This window comes from Propithecus coquereli, unplaced genomic scaffold, assembly GCF_000956105.1.
Source record: "Propithecus coquereli isolate 6110/MARCELLA unplaced genomic scaffold, Pcoq_1.0 Scaffold834, whole genome shotgun sequence".
Classification (NCBI taxonomy): domain Eukaryota; kingdom Metazoa; phylum Chordata; class Mammalia; order Primates; family Indriidae; genus Propithecus; species Propithecus coquereli.
Window position 1 is genome coordinate 200,379 of NW_012154552.1, and position 17,120 is coordinate 217,498.

The 17,120-nt window shown below is 37.2% G+C and overlaps 1 protein-coding gene across 1 annotated transcript in view; it reads right to left on the bottom strand.

Annotated features, from left to right (window-relative positions):
* PDE10A (phosphodiesterase 10A) overlaps positions 1-15,140 on the bottom strand; it is a 196,876-nt gene extending 181,736 nt beyond the window's left edge. Inside the window, exons 1-2 of the mRNA XM_012663847.1 lie at positions 15,137-15,140; positions 13,164-13,292 (exon numbers count right to left, since the gene is read on the bottom strand). Coding sequence (XP_012519301.1) covers positions 13,164-13,292; positions 15,137-15,140 — 133 coding nt within the window. The remainder of the gene's footprint in view (positions 1-13,163; positions 13,293-15,136) is intronic.
* Between the last annotated feature and the right edge of the window lie 1,980 nt (positions 15,141-17,120).

Sequence of the window (17,120 nt, forward strand, 5' to 3'; positions counted from 1 at the left end):
GGACCAAGCTTTTTGCTGTGGGAAGATGTTTAATTAATCTAAGCCACACGTTTTCTATTTGCTATTAAGTTTTGGTGATTTGTATCTTTCTAAGAATCTGTCCATTTCATCTAAGTTGTCTAATTTTTGGCACAAATTCGTTCATCCTCCATCCTCTTTTGATGGGTCTGTCCATCAGTAGGGAAGCACATCCGAAGTTCATACCATTTTAAGGTCTGCCTGGTTTTGCCTTCCACGGGGGCCCTTTTCAAGGGTTGGCCAGTGGGTGAAGAGATGGGGGCCTTCTCCTGTCTCCAATGCACACGTGCACGTCAGCCAGAAACAGGCTTACCCCAGTCTTGAGTGAAACCTCGGGCTAGCAGAACAGGACTACTGTCCAGCCCTCCCCAGTCATCGGCTCCCAAAATGCCATTGATGGGGGGAGGGGGTCCTGCTCACTACCCAAGTTGGGTGAGTCCCTTCAAGTGTAGAAAAGAAGTTGTCAGAACCTCTGCACCAACTCACTAAGGAGCAGGGGGTGACGGGAGCAGCTGCAGGCCATAACACCACCAATGTCCACAGTTCCTACTGAAGGTCGGCAGTTTTTAAAGTATAAATGCTACTTGGATTGTTGTATGCCTTTGAATGATTTCCAGAGCACTAGAATGGCTGTTTTTGTCAATTTTTGTCCACTGTATAATTGATATTGGGGAGAGGATTTGTTGTTCTCTTCTTTCAGCCTTAGGGGCAAGTCTAACCTTTCATTCAAACTCATCATTTTTACTATGTAGCACAAGTTCTCGGTGTGTGGTTCATTGACTTCTGGGCCCCCAGACACCCTTTCAGAGGGCACACGTGTCAAACTATTTTCATAAAAACACTAAGATGTTATTTGACTTTTTCGTATTCTCTTAGAAGTGAACAGTGTATTTTTCAGAAGCTATAGAATGCTCTGACAGTCCATGAAGTGCATCTTTGCATTCTAATGTTTCTAAAATATTTTTAAGGTCATAAGGTCATAGGTGTAGGATATAAATACGTGAGTCTTCAGAGGTTAATCAATACATTCTCAATACTTCGACAGTGCTCGTATTTGCCATCTTTGGCTACACTATAACAAGTGTAGCTTATAACAAATCTCTGCAACTTTATTAACATCCGGTAAATAGTTATTTTGAAGTCTCTAGTTTTTTTGCCCCTACAGAGAAACATAAAATGTACACTTCTTTACTTAAACTTATCATTTAGTTTAATATTTTAATTATTGCAAAATAAAATAAAATTTATTTATAGTATATTTTCTTGAATGTAAGACTGGATCATTGACTCTAAAAAGGGGAGCTTAGTACATTCATTTTCTCAACTACTGCTGCTCTATTTATGTTTAAAAGATACTGAATAAGATGAAATTGACCTATCAGAAGATTCTCTGATTTATGGAAGGGAAGAATCTACACCAATAAAACTTGGTGAAACTGTAAATAAGAAATAAAAATATGCTAAAATATCATTCCCTTGGCTTTAATATTTTACCTTATCCTGCCTTATGCAACAGAACATTTTCAAACAGGATTCCAAATACCGTTTCCTCCTACCCGAGGCCAGCCCTGCCACTTGGTGCTACACCTTGTTCTCTCCTGGTCAAGGCCATGGCTTCAGCAATCTCCTCTCTCTCTTGCATCAGTAATTTTCCCTCTCTATTGAAACATTCCCCATAAGCATACAAAGTCTCTTGCTTCTCCCATGTTAAAAACAAAAATCAAAACAAAACCTCACCTTCCAGATACTATTCCTTATCTTCTCTCCTTCAAAATGAACCTTAAAAGACTCTGTGTACGCTTCACCTCCAAGAATTCACCTTAATTTTGAGTCACATTATCCCCAACGATAATACACACACCAAAAAGAGGTTCTCTTGCCACGTTTTTTATGGACCCAGATCAAAGAAACTTCCACAACTATTATACATAAAACCTTACTTGATAGCAATATTACCGCTGACAATATAAAAGCACTTAACAGTCTGACACCACCTCTCATGCTAAGAATGAAAGAACAAATTATAGTGGCTTCCATATTTCCAAAAAGTAATTTTCACTAATGGATAGAAGAGTGAGATTAACGTGAGAGCTTCTGGCGCTTCAGAACAAGTCACGTGTTTGTCCTCTATCATTTACCAAATAAAATCATTAGAAAAAAATTCTAACAAATAACCATAAATATCACATTATGCTTTAAATTACATACTTACTTATTCCCTTGCCCATGTTCTTATCAATAGCAGCAAGGCCATAGGAGAGCAAAATAAAAACTATCTGTAGACAGTATATGCTAGGATACTAAAAAAGACTCATTTTCTGTGGTAAGCCATGTTTAATTCCTCTAAAGACTACTTCCAATTAATATAAAAAAACTATGTTTTAACACAATATGCTAAAAAATACAATCTTACATTCATTATATTACAAAATTAAATCAAAATTAATCTCATTAGAGATATTGCAATGCTTATTAATTATTCATTCACTCATTCAATCTTTATTTGTTAAATGAGCATTTAATATACACCCACTGAGTCAAACACTGCATAAGAGATTAGAAGCTTGGTAAATGCATGGCAGGCTATGCCACCAAAAGATTCCTTCTTAAAATTTGAAAAGTAGTAAATAAATATGTCCATGAATTTGAAGCTAGAAGGATAAGTATGAAATAGATGACATTTTTCACACATATAAACACAAGATAAGTCATATGGACTCTGAAGACTCACAGATCTCTATCAAAGATGAGATTTAGTTTATCTCTCAAATCTCATCAAAGAGAAAAACACAAGACAAGATTGGTCAGCATACAAATACTAGTTAAAGCAATTATGACCAAGCATTTCCCATGGAAAGAAATCTCTCATTCTAGGGAATTATTTAAAATAGCATTAATGTTATCCATAATGTCCAAAAAACTGGAAATAGCCCAAATATGCTTCAGGAGATGATCAGATAAATTGTGGTACACCCATACAACAGAATACTCGTCAGCAATAACAAGGAACAGACGATTGGTAACATGCAACAACCTGGAAGAATCTCAAAGGTACTGCATGCTGAACGGCAGGCGACAGTCCAAACAGGTTAAGCACTGCATGATGCCATTTACCTGGACCTCTGGAAAACGCAAAACTACCGTGATCGAGAACAGATCCGTGTTGCTAGGGGTGGGTGGACAGAGGTATGACTATGAGGGACAGCATGAGAGAATGCCATTCTGTATCCCGAGTGTGGTGGTGGTTACACGAATCTACACGTGTTAAAATTCACAGGACTGTATGTGAGAAAAATTAAGTTAATTGTTTTTTATATGAAGTCAGTTTTTAAAATATATACAGTTATCATTTTGTGAATGATTAGCATGTATCAGGTAATAATCCTTGTATCAGTCCCATGAGGTAGGTTTTATTCCCATTTTAGATATGAGGAAACAAACCCACTAAGGTTAAGTAATTAAATGAGGTTGTTTCACTAAATATTAAGTAGTAGATCCCAAATTAAAGTTGTCTAATTCCAAAGCCTAAATAAAATATTGTGCTAAATACCATGATGTTGCTAGAGAATGCCATCTTCCTTTTTTTTTTTAATTCAGTCCCCATAGGGAGCATCAAAAATCGCCAATGCCGACTATATTGCAAGTCGTCATGGTGGGGCATTGGGAAGTTTTCAATTAGCAATAATCGTGCCTCGGATAAACCTCATTGGCTACGACACTGCCACTGCGCAAAGCTGAGAATACTATCTTCTCAAAATCACAGCTTCTTTCAAATCCACGAATTATGGGAGCAGAGTAATGAAGGAGAGTAAATAGAGGGCATAAGTTGAAATGAAAAAAATAAATTGCCAGGGTCAATGAAGAAAACTCTTTACGGTGGTCCCCTCTCCATGGTTTCACTTTCCACAGTTTCATTACTGATGGTCAAGCATGGTCCAAAAACAGTAGGTGGAAAATTCCAGAAACAAACAACTCAGAAGTGCACACCATTCGGAGTAGTGCGAGGAAATCTCGTGCCACGCTGCTCCATTCCTCCCAGGACACGAGTCCTTCCTTGGTCTGGTACCTCCGTCCTGCAGACACTCCCCACCCTGTAGTCTCTAAGCAGTATCAGATACTCAGTGGTATCCCCATGCTTGTGTTCAAATCAACCTTATTTGACTTACTAATGGCCCCAAAGTGCAAGAGCAGCGATGCTGGCAATTCGGATATGCCAAAGAGAAGCCACAAAGTGCTTCTTTTAAGTGAAAAGCTGAAAGTTCTGGACTTACTAAGGAAAGAAAAAAAGTCATATGCTGAGGCTGCTAGGATCTCTGGTTTAAATGAATCTTCCATCCACAAAATTGAGAAGAAGAAAAATTAGTGCTAGTTTTGCTGCCCCGCCTCAAACTATAAAAGTTATGGCCACAGTGCACAGTAAGTGCTTAGTTAGGAAGGAAAAAGCATTGCATTTGTGGGCGGGAGACAGAAACAGAAATGCGCTCCAGCTGACGGCAATCAGGTTTGGCACCATACGTGATTTCGGGCACCTACTGGAGGTCCTGGAACACATCCCTTGAGGATATGGAGGGACTGCTGTACTTACTGAAATGTTAAGGGTTTCAAATAAAAAGAATGAAAGATGAGGATAAGATAATATTTAGTAAATTTATGCAATTTATCATGAAACTATCATTTTATTTGGGTATATGAAAAGTGAGAACATTTTCACAGTGACATCAGTGGCATTTAAGAACATATAGAACAGGCAGCAAGTATTTCTGCATTTGATAGATGAATCTGGAATCTCGACTTCAATGAAGGCATTCAATTTGTAATACTGAGAGTTCAAATATTAAGATATACTGCTGATGGACTACTCACAAGGAACAACAAACAGATCTATGGGCTATACAGTTTTAGATAAATATGATCTCTCTAATACTGGGCATGGCTTCTATTATAAATTACTACTGCCTGTAGCTCTGCCTCTGGGAGGCAGCTATAGATATAAACATATTTTCTTCGCTTATGTAGTTATAGCAGCAATAAAAACTATTAAAATTAATTTTTCTAAAGTAAATATCTTAATGTGTGCTTACTATGTTAAGGTGTTAGTAAAACTCAAGACATGTTAGCAAAACTCATTGAAAACCTATCTTCACTGAGTAAAATAAAACTCAGATATTATTAAACCAACATCTAAAAGAGTTAGGGAGTTATATAAATTATAACTTCTAACACCAATGACATCACTTTGTTTAAACAGACAAACATCAAAACGTCTATCTCCTCAAGGACAGTAATGAGAAATGTCATAGGAGACTGGGAAAGGAGGAAAAACACCTCCGTTAGAGGAAGGAGAGAAGGCCGAGCAGAGGACCGATATCCGTGCTGAATGACAACGTCTGTCAAGTTCCTTCTCAAGAGTAACTAAATATAATACCTCTTTGTTCAAAAGTTTGTGATATTTGCTTTATTGTGATATTCCCTTCATTGCCGTTGTCTGGAACTGAACCTCCAAGATCTCTGAGACATGCCTGTAACGTGTTTTTCCAGGTAACTGTAAAATTTGCAACAGTGAGGTGTATTAATGCAGTTGGTTAACACCACTGTCTGCTTTCAGCCCGATTTCCTCTCTGTCAGACTTTTTCTGATGTCAAGCAGCTCTGGAGTAGCCGCAGCATCTTGAGGACCCGGGTAAAGCAAAATTGAGTCAGGGATATATTTAATTCAGATTTATTGGGATATATTTATGAGTTTCTTCATCACTTCTATGTATGAATAAAATATTGCTCGGCCTCTCTGGAGTACACCTAGCACCTCCTATACTAAATTATTCCACAAAGTGGACAACAATCAAATTATATAGCATCACTAATAATGAATTATAAAGCTTAAACATTTCTAAATGACCCCCAAAAAATTTAAAAACCTGTTTCCCTCAATCATGCTAATAGAAAGAATAAATTATGTTTCTATCTTTTGCATATTACAAAATCATCACATAGAAATCAAAGAATATGTAGCCAAAATATTAATATGTAGCAAAAAACAAAAAAGTACTATAAGGCTATTTTAGGAAGTTAATTAAAACAGTATGTTAATTTTTTGGATTTGTGTGATGTTTATGGCACTTTTCAACTTTTAAGAATTCATAATTTATGGGGATTTTTTTTTTCTCAGTCCAAACAAATATCACTTTTATAATTAATTTTCTGTAAGAGGGTCTTCTCTCTAAAGCCCCATAAAAGAGACCTACTCCTAACCATAGCATCACAAACAGCCAGGGATGCTAAGAGCAGCAGATAGGTATAGCTAAATCAATCTGGAAATATCCCTAAAGGTTTCTAAGAAAATATAAGACATAATTTTTAATTTTTTTAATTTTAAAAAATTTGAGATAAAATACACATAACAAAATTTATCATCTTTTTAAAATTGATATATATATATTTTTTTTATTTCACAATATTATGGGGGTACAAACACTTTGGTCACATAAATTGCCTTTTCAGCACCCAAGTCAAAGCTTCAAGCGTGCCCATTAGGTGTGAATTTACCCTTCCCCTCCTCCCCCCTCACACCTGACCAATCCCCAATGAATGTTACTTCCATATGTACACATAAATTTTGATCAATTAGCACCAATTTAATGGTGAGTACATGTGGTGTTTGCTTTTCCATTCTTGTGATACTTCACTTAGAAGAATGGGCTCCAGCTCCATCCAGGTTAATAAAAGACGTATTAGTTCATCATTTTTTTATGTCTGAGTAGAACTCTATGGTATACATATACCACATTTTTTTAATCCACTCATGTATTGATGGGCACTTGGGTTGTTTCCACATCTTTGCAATTGTGAATTGTGCTGCTATAAACAATGGAGTGCAGATATCTTTTTTTATAGAATGTCTTTTCCTTTGGGTAAATACCCAGTAGTGGGATTGCTGGATCAAATGGTAGTTCTACTTTTAGTTCTTCAAGGTATCTCCATACTACTTCCACAGAGGCTGCACTAGTTTGCAGTCCCACCAGTTGTGCATGAGTGTTCCTACCTCTCTGCATCCACACGAACATTTGTTGTTTTGGGACTTTTCGATAAAGGCCATTCTCACTGGAGTTAAGTGATATCTCATTGTGGTTCTGATTTGCATTTCCTTGATGATTAAACATGTTGAGCAATTTTTCATTTGTTTGCTGGCCATTAGTCTTTCTTCTTTTGAAAAGTTTCTGTTCATGTCCTTTGTCCCTTTTTTAATGGGGTTGTTTGATTTGTTCTTGCTGACCTTCATGATATCCTAATGTTTATTTAATAATTTTATATTTATGCTTTGTATAAATAAGGATGTACATATGTTACATAGTTTAGTAATCTGAGTCTTGAAGGGTACCAGCTGAGCCAAATTTACTGTCAAATTTACTCTGCATAAAAATTGGCATAAAAATATAACATTTAGTGAAATAATACATGACCTAGATACTGTCCTAAGTTTTTTCCAAGTGAATGTATAGTTGTTTGATGAAACCTGTTTATAACTCTGCTTAGAAGTTATATTTTACTCTGAGGATATAAAGGCCTTAATGCTTTCTGAGGAAATTTTTATACATTCCCTAAATGATTATTAAAAGTTATAAAATAAATAAATGAAATTTCCAATTTCCAAACATCACTTAAAACTTGGTTGTTTGGAATTTAGGTTCAGAGGTCAACCCTCAGTGGTACTTTGCCTCTCATCTGTAGATAGAATTCTATGCATTCAAAATGAAAATGGTATGAAAGCAATTAAACTGAAAACAATAATATTAAAATGACTTTTTAAATTTAAATCTTTGAGGATGTGTGATGGTCTACCTTTCCCCCAACCCCCTTCTATTTATCTGTTTATCGAAGTAAAATAGACAGTGACTCAATGTAGCTTCCCCGGCTCACCATGTGACTTCCCTAACTCAGAAACTACAAGTTTGGACTATGCTTAACCCAACGGTCAGACTAACTAGAAAAAAGTACCAAATTACAACTCTTCTATTTTTAGACTGTGAGCCTTTTAACAATCTAATAATCCTAGTAGGAAATAGTGCTTGCCACATAGTTTGCTGAGTGAATGAAAACACAGTGGGATTTAAAAATATATATGATATAATCCCTTCCCTCAAGAAGCTTTGAAATGAGTATGGGGAAGATAAGCAGAGCATGAATAGCTCTACTGTCAGCTCAGCATGGTGACCACATGGAGTGGCAAGCATCACCTGGTTCACTCGGAGATGCAGAATTCAAACCTAACTTATTCATGTATTCATTCAAAACTGTTTTACAAAGCCCCTACTATGTGCCAGATGTGTTAAGTAAGGGACACAAAAACAACCATGATGCACACAGTTCACGCCCCCAAACTGACCTCAGAGTTACTGGCTGATGATTCTGCCAGGAACCAGATGCTTGACCTTGATGATCCTCCTGCTTCCCTTTGCAGTTTCCACATCTGCCTGGTGAGTGTAACTACAATGAACGCTCACTAATTGTGCCCAAATGTAAAGGGTGGATACATGAGAAAGGCCTTGGAAATTAAAACCACTCTATGCTCAAACAATACTGACGCATTATAAATATTATCAAATGTATGAAAGATGCCATGCATTGTCCATATTTTAAATGTTTGATTATGAGCACCAAACAAACAGTAGGTGTTCGATAACATACTGAATAAAAAAAGGAAGGAAGGTAAACCAGCTCTGTTGACAACACAAGGTCGTCACTGAAAAGCAAATGTAGAAAGGTGATGTCAGCAAGGTGACCAACTGGAAGCCCATAGCTCCGGTCCCCTTCGCATAGAGCCAGAACAATGAGTAACTACGTTTTAATAAAAACAACTAAGGGAGAGCACCAGAATGCATTAGAGGAGTAAAAGAAATCCTGGCTAGCACAGAAACTTTGATGGCCACACAGAAAAGGGAAAGAAACATAGGGCGTCCACCACCCCATCCGCCAGTGGAGATCAGCTGGGAACCAGGAGGAACTTCTCCTTATGGCAAGCAGGTAAGCAAGAGGATCCCAGCAACCCCTGGACACCTACAGACCTCACCGCTGGGGTCCCCTGCCGTCCTCACAGGCTCTAAGCCCTGCTAAGGTTGCTGCCTGGAGTCCCCACAGTTGGGCCCCCCTCCAGAAGGAGATGACAGTGTGCCCCAGCCCTGTGGCCCACGTGGCTACACCATCTTGGAATTGGAACTACTGGAGCATGTTCTGCTCTGGGCCAGACATCCCCAAGCCAAGCTGCCAACGGCTGTTACAGCATTCCCCGCAGGACCAAGTAGAGGTAGAACTGCTCCACCTACCCCTCTCACATCCCCTTGGGCTGGAGCTGAAGCAGTACCCTGCCTCCCAGGAAAATAGGACCTTGGCCACCCAGAGGGGCCACATCTCCCCAGTGCCTAAGTTGAAACAGTATCCTGCATCTCAGGGAAATAGTGCCTGGGCCACAAAAAACAGTCATGCTCCCCAAAGTCTGAGCTGAAGCAGCACATCCACCCTGGGCGATCTGTGCCCTGGCTGAGCTCTCATATTACGCTGCATGCCAGGGAAACAGAGCAGTGGCTGAGCTGAGACCACCTCATGCCACAGGCCAGACAACTCCAGTACCCTGTTTCCCTGGAGCTGAACTAGCCCCCTAGAATCTGGGTTGCTGAGACACCCCTCTGTCCCTGGGGAGCGGAATAATCTCTGTGCTGTTCCAGGACCCACCAGGGCCAAAAAGACAGCTGTGCTCCACCATCCGGGGTGCTTGCTGCCAATACATTGGGCCTCATAGAGTCCAGGATACCACCAAGTCGCACCATTCCAGGGTCCGCAGTCACTGCTGCATGATGCCTCCACTTCAGAACATCGGTCTGGGCAAAGATTTTATGAAAAGATTTATCAAAAGAATAAATGGGCAACAAAAGCAAAAATAAACAAATGGGATTATAGAAAACTAAAACACTTCTGCACTGCAAAGAAATAATAAAGAGACAATTTGTAGCATGGGAGGAAATATTTGCAAACTATTCATCCAACAAGGGATTAGTATTCTGAATACACAAGGAACTCAACAACAAAAAAACAAGTAATTCGACTGAAAATGGACAAATGAGCTGAACAGACATTTCTTAAGAAGACAAACAAATGGCCAACAGGTATATGAAAAAATGCTCAACATCACTAGTTATCAGGGAAATGTAAATGAAAACCACGATGAGATATCGTCTCACCCCATTAGAATGGCATCATTGAAAAGACAAAGAATAACAAGTGCCGGGGAGGAGAAAGGGAAACTCTCTACGCAGTGTTGGTGGGAACATAAATGTACATAGCCATTATGGAAAACAGTATGACGTTTCCTCAAAACACTAGAAAGAGAATGACAGCACAACATAGTGACTACAGCCAACAATAAGTTAGGGTAGACTTTAAAATAACTAAAAGAATGAAATAGGAACGTTCCTAACACAAAGAAATGGTAAATGCCTGAGGTGACGCAGACCCCAATCCCCCTGATTCGATTATCACACGTTGTAAGTCCACATTAAAACATCACATGTACCCTATAGATATACATAACTATTACGTACCCATGATAGTTAAAAATAAAAAATTTAAAAGAAAAAATAATGAAACGAAAACAAACGAAGAAGGAAGGGAGGAAGGGAGAAACAGAAACAACCTCGCTTGTACGTAGTCCTCCCGGGCCACGCCACAAAATTTCCCTGAACATGAAGTGGCACATAATGAGATAGATTCTTTCGATAAATGCCCTTAGAAGAGGAGGTACAGAGGGTCTTACCAGACAGCACAGCAGAATTACAGGTTCCTTTTCTTACACCTCCACTGCACATCGCTTGTACCCCTGTTCACTACTGACGCGTTCTGCTACACGGCTACGCCAATGCCCGTCCTCACCACGAGCCGGTAAGCTCCAAGTTCTGGCCCATTCAGCTTCTTTCCATTCGCACTCTCACCCCCAGCCTCTAGCCCTCTGCAGGGTCACATCAGGAACATCTCCTCATAAGAACAAATTTTTTTAAGGTGGGAGAGAAATAGCTAAGTAGGGTTTCAGTTACATGTTGTTATTCTTAATAATTATTTAACCCCTTAGTATATGCACTAAATAGTTTAAAGTATTATTTGATTAACTGCATAGAAAAACAGATTTGGGAGATACAGAATGTCATTTAAATATTTATAAAAAATCAAGAATTATTTTTCACATTAACACTAGAACAGCAGGCAAAATTTTTCATTTTTAAGACCTGTACTCAATTTAATAACCCACAAAGATCATATATTCTTATACTATATTATTATCTCACATTACACAGCAAATTGAAATTGGCATCTTTATTTACAATGTGCTAAGCAAAGCTCAGTCACACTTTTGAAACTACTAAACATCTCAAATTGCTTTCAAATGTTTGAGGTTTGTAGTAATTGAAATACGCTATGTCAAGCTTTGTCCTTGATATTAAATAGTAAATACCAAGAGTGTTTTGAAAAGAAACTGCTGGTCTCTGATTTATTATTTCACACTCTCCCTTCCTCTCCATCTGTACACACATGCATACACACACAAACATATTCATATACACTCACTTTAAAAACTGTTTTATATTTCAGTGCAAAGCCTTCCGTTTCAAAGATCCACCTCTTTTTATTATAAACATTGTGTAAGAAAATTTCAGAAACTTTAAAAACTAGTGAGGAAAATTATCTATACTTTTAGCACTATAACATATTTTTTTCTTTTCTTTTCTTTTTTATTTCAGCATATTATGGGGGTACAGATGTTTAGGTTACGTATGTTGCCCTTGCTCCCCCTCCCCACCCAAGTCCGAGTTTCAAGTATGTCCATCCCCCAGATGCTGCACATTGCACTCTTTGTGTATGCATATACCCACCCGTCTTCCCCCCCTCCCCCCTGCCCGACATCCAATAGATGTTATTCTTATATGTGCACTTAAGTGTTGATCAGTTAATACCAATTTGATGGTGAGTACATGTGGTGCTTGTCTTTTCATTCTTGGGATACCTCACTTAATAGAATGTGTTCCAGCTTTATCCAGGAGTATACAAGAGGTGCTGTATCACCATTGTTTCTTAAAGCTGAATAGTACTCCATGGTATACATGTAACATTTTAATAACAATCATGTGAGTACTTTAAAAACAGCATGTTGATACACTAACAAAATTTCCCCCAAAATAGTATTTTTGTTTTTAATATGAAAGTTATTTATATAGTCAAAATTATACATAAAATTAATTGCCACTATAAAAACAATATTCACAGAAATGAAAAGTCAAGTTTGGCCAAATACAAATTCATTTAAAACCAAAACAAAAATCATACTACAACATTCAAAGCAAGTATATTAACATATGTTCAATTTGAGGGAAAATTTATTTGACTTCACATTCCTTATGAGCCTACATTTCTGTCATAAATATAACTGCTGAAGCAGTCTCTGTGATAAAAATAAAGACTTTGGGGACTAAGAGAGCAACAAACAAAGGGAACCCTCCTATAGAAAGCTACTTCGCAGAAAGTTAAAAACAAAATATGCTTAAAATCCCAGGAACCCAAAAGTTAAAACTGGCTCTCCACTCTTTTTTTCATTTATCTAGAGCTTAAATCAAAAAGGTTCATAATGAATAACGTTCTGTTAGAGTTTAAGTGTGAATCAAAGTCAAATTCCAAGTCAATTCTTTCCCTACTATGCACACATAAAAATTGTTTTAAGACTTCTTTTTGTAAAACATAATAATATAATTATATCATTGAAATATATACAAATAATGATGTTTTTCTCAACATTAATAACAATCATTAAATAAAATCAAGTATAATACTGACTTCTGCATTTTTCAATGTGGTCATATCTAAATCAACTGAATTCTCAAGAATTATTTGCCAAGTTTTTTTTTTTTAAGTCAAGATTCGTTCTTTTGTATTTATTTCTCCTCTTTCTAACTTAATCTTTTTAAACAGAATAAAACTCCTATAGATTTAAAATGCTAATATTTGTCTACTTTATATTTTGCTTTCTAGAAGGTATTACATGCTTGTTCCTTTGACATCAGGTAGAAAAGTTAGCTGAAAATTAGTCCACACTCAATATAAGAGAAATCTTACCTTCTAGTTTGTTGTTTTTCCTCTTCAGCCATTTTTCTATAGTCTCTACACTAACACTTTCAGATACAAATTCATCTAATACCTGGGGGTGAAGAGAAAGATATGCCTTCACTTTTTCATCTGTCAAACCTGTAAAAGAATTGAAAAGAATAAAATTCACCTATACAACATCTTCATATACGTAAAAGATACAGTATAATGATGCATTAGGCCAAGATCCAGTAATCTCTAATCTACTGGCAAAAGGGCTGGAGAAAGCAGGAATAGAGTTATTGCTCAATGGAACAGAAATGAGTTTCTGTTTTGGGTGAAGGCAAAGTTTTGGAAGTAGGGGTGATGACTGTCCAAAACTGTGAATGTAATTAATACCACTAATCTGTATACTTGAAAGGTTAAAACAACATTTTTACATTATATTTTTACCATAATAAAAAGAATTTTAAAAAGAATGTAAAGTTAGAAGGTAAGCAATTTTAAACTACGGCTAATACATCATGTTACAAAGCTGTTTTCCACAAAAAATTTCAGTGTTACATATGAACCAACACCATGATCCAATGCTGTACATTAAGCCTTGCAAAGCACGTATTTCTTTTGTGTAAATAGTTATCATAGATTTAACACTCAAAGCAAGTGAAACTCCAGCAATAATAGCAAACAGGAGAATCTAGCTCTGGAACATTATAGGTGCTAAAAAAGGTTGAATGAATAAACTCTCATATTTTATTACCTTACAACACAAATTCTTCATTTTTCTCAAAGGCACTAAACCCAGTGGTATGACTAAAATTAAGTTCAGAATAATCTTGACATGCATTCATTAATATTCTATGTATGTAGCCAGTTTCACTGAAATAATTTTCATAGTCTAATGATAATTGTTGAATACACATAGGATTTTCAAAATACTTTTACATGTTTTCACATTGAACATATGAAATCATGTTTTTTTCCAAATTGCTGCTTCATGTTGGTATGGCATTTCATTAAACAATCCCCAACAGAAACAGACTATGAATAATTATTCTCAGTGATGGTAATTATTTTTACTACTATATCTCCACTGTTAATTATTTCAATAAATTACCCGCCTTATGGATGGTTAGGTAAAAAAGGCAACAAAAGATTGTACTTTGAGACAGAAAAGAAGGAAGGAAGCATATCTTTATGACTCAAGGGAGTAGGCTATATGTTTTCCCAAACAGACAAAGCAGAAATTTCATATGTGTTAATTAATTCTGCTGGGAACTAAAGTCATAATTGTTAGGATTCTACAACAGAATGGTATAAGTGAGAAGGAAAATTATTTCATTCAATGAAATCAGTACTTAAGTAGTCAATTTAAACATACACACACACACACATACACACATATATATTGTAGCAGTAGAGAAAAGAAAATGAGACCCTTGTCTGTCTTCACCCTGCAACAGAGCCCTGGTAGAGTTCAGCTGGAGAAATTCTACAAGGCGCTAAAGATAAGAGATTTATTAAAGTAAGAGAGTGTCTCAACAGAGCAAATATTAGTCCCCAGATACAAAAGACACAGGATGCTATAGTGAGCTGACAGCCCAACTGACCTTCAAGACAAGCAATGCAAATTTCATTTGATTGAGTTCTCCATATGGGACACATGCAACTCTTGATTCCTTCTTAAAACTTCCTCCTATCATTTCCATGACACAAGATTATACAATTCTTACCCTAACTTTCTAATTGCTCTTGAATTCTGCTTTCTCTCAACAACTCGTGATGATGACACCAAAATCTGAGTCAGAAATCTTCAATATATTTTTGATCTCTAGACTTTGGATATTCTTCCATCACCTCAAGCTCCACCTTAAGTCAAAATTAATGAGTCATCTCCTTTCCACTTCTTCCCAAAGAGATTTTAACTCTCAATTTTCCTTTTTCTGTTACTATTTATTTTCATTTTCCCAGAAGCCCAGGCTGAAAATATAGTCATAACTGACTCATCCCTCGTCATTTTACTCATCTCAGTGCATTATCACACAAGTCCTATTCACTAAATTACATGCCAAATAAAGGACTTGAATCCAAAATAAACAAAAACTCTTACAGCTCAACAACAAGGAAACAAATAACCCAATTTAAAAATGGGCCTAAAATCTGAACAAACGCCTCAGCAAAGAAGAGACAGATATGGCAAATAAGCATATAAAAAGATACTCATTTATTAGTGAATTGAAGTTAAAACAAAAGTGAGTTTCTACTACACATCTATGAGAATGGCTTAAATCCAAAAACTGACAATACCAATTGCTGCAATAAATGCAGAGCAACAAAAATTCTCACTCATTGCTGATAGAATGCAAAATGGTACAGTTAAGTAACTGGCAGCATCTTACAATGCTAAATACCGTCTTTCTGTATAACCCAGGAGTCACACTACTAGGCACTTACCCAACTGATAGGAATACTTATGTCCACAAAAAAACATGCATGTGAATGTTTACGGAAGTTTTATTCAAAATCACCCAACTCTGGAATCAGCCAAGATGTCTGTAATAAGCAAATGGATAAGCAAACTGTAGTACATCCACACAACTAAATGTTTAGCAATAAAAACAAAGGAGCTAACAAGCCATGAAAAGACATGGATGAATCTTAAATGCATATTGCTGAGAGAAAAAGCCAGTCTAAATAGATATATATTATATAATTCCAACTATACAACATTCTAGAAAAGGCAAAATTGTAGAGACAGTAAAAAGATCAGTGGTTGCCAGAGGTTCAAGGGAAGGCAAGGAAGGTTGAATGGGTGAAGCACAGGGGATCTTTTAGGATGATAAAACTATTCTGTACGCAGTGGTCCCCAACCTTTTTGGTACCAGGGACAGGGGGGAGGGGAGAAATGGTTTCAAGACGATTCAAGCGCATTACATTTATTGTGCAGTCAAACCTCTTTGCTAATGATAATCTGTATTTGCAGCCACTCCCCAGGACTAGCATCACCGCCTCAGCTCCACCTCAGATCATCAGGCATTGGATCCTCATAAGGAGCGCGGAACCTAGACCCCTCGCATGCACGGTTTACAGTAGGGTTCTCGCTGCTATGAGAATCCAAGGCCACCACTGACCCAACAAGAGGTGGACCTTATGTGGCGATGCCAGTGATGGGGAGCAGCTGTAAATACAGATGAAGCTTGCTCACTTGCCCACCACTCACCTCCTGCTGTGCAGCCCAGTTCTTAACAGGGCATGGACCAGTACTAGTCTGCGGCCTGGGGCTTGGGGACCCCAGCTGTTTGATATTGTAATGATGAATACATGACACTACATATTAATATTTGTCAGAACCCATAGAATTTTATTGCACAAAGAATAAACTATAATGTGCATAAATTTTTAATAAATAACTTAGGTTAGGGGATCCCAGGATGGAAGGCACAATGTGACAAAAGAATCTAACTGTATTACAAACGTATAAAAACCTCACTGAAGGGTCAGGGGATAAGGTGCTGACCTATAAAACTTTGACAATAAGTGGAGACTGAAACTAAATGCCAAAGAAACTGTATATAAGCACTGTACTCTAGTTGATAAAGTTAATATCCCATGAGGGTAGAGTTTGACAATTTTGACACCACTATGCATGTATACTGCAAATGGACAACTAAATACATGGATGGTACATGGTGGGAACAAGATTTCTCATGGATGGAGTAGGATGCTACAGATAAGCAGAAGGAAGAATTTAGAGTGATCCATGTGCTTCCAAGTTTGAGTGGGAGATACAAGTAGGAACTCATGTATGACAACATAGATGGTTACATATAGGAATACTGTAGAGAGATATATATGCTCAGGTTAACACACAGACATTTTTTGCCTTGCAATGTTAGCTGAGAGGGCCTAGAAGCAACAATATGCCAGCATCAATGAGCATATGTAGCACCCAGATATTGTTTTCTAATACCATACTCCAATAAAAGG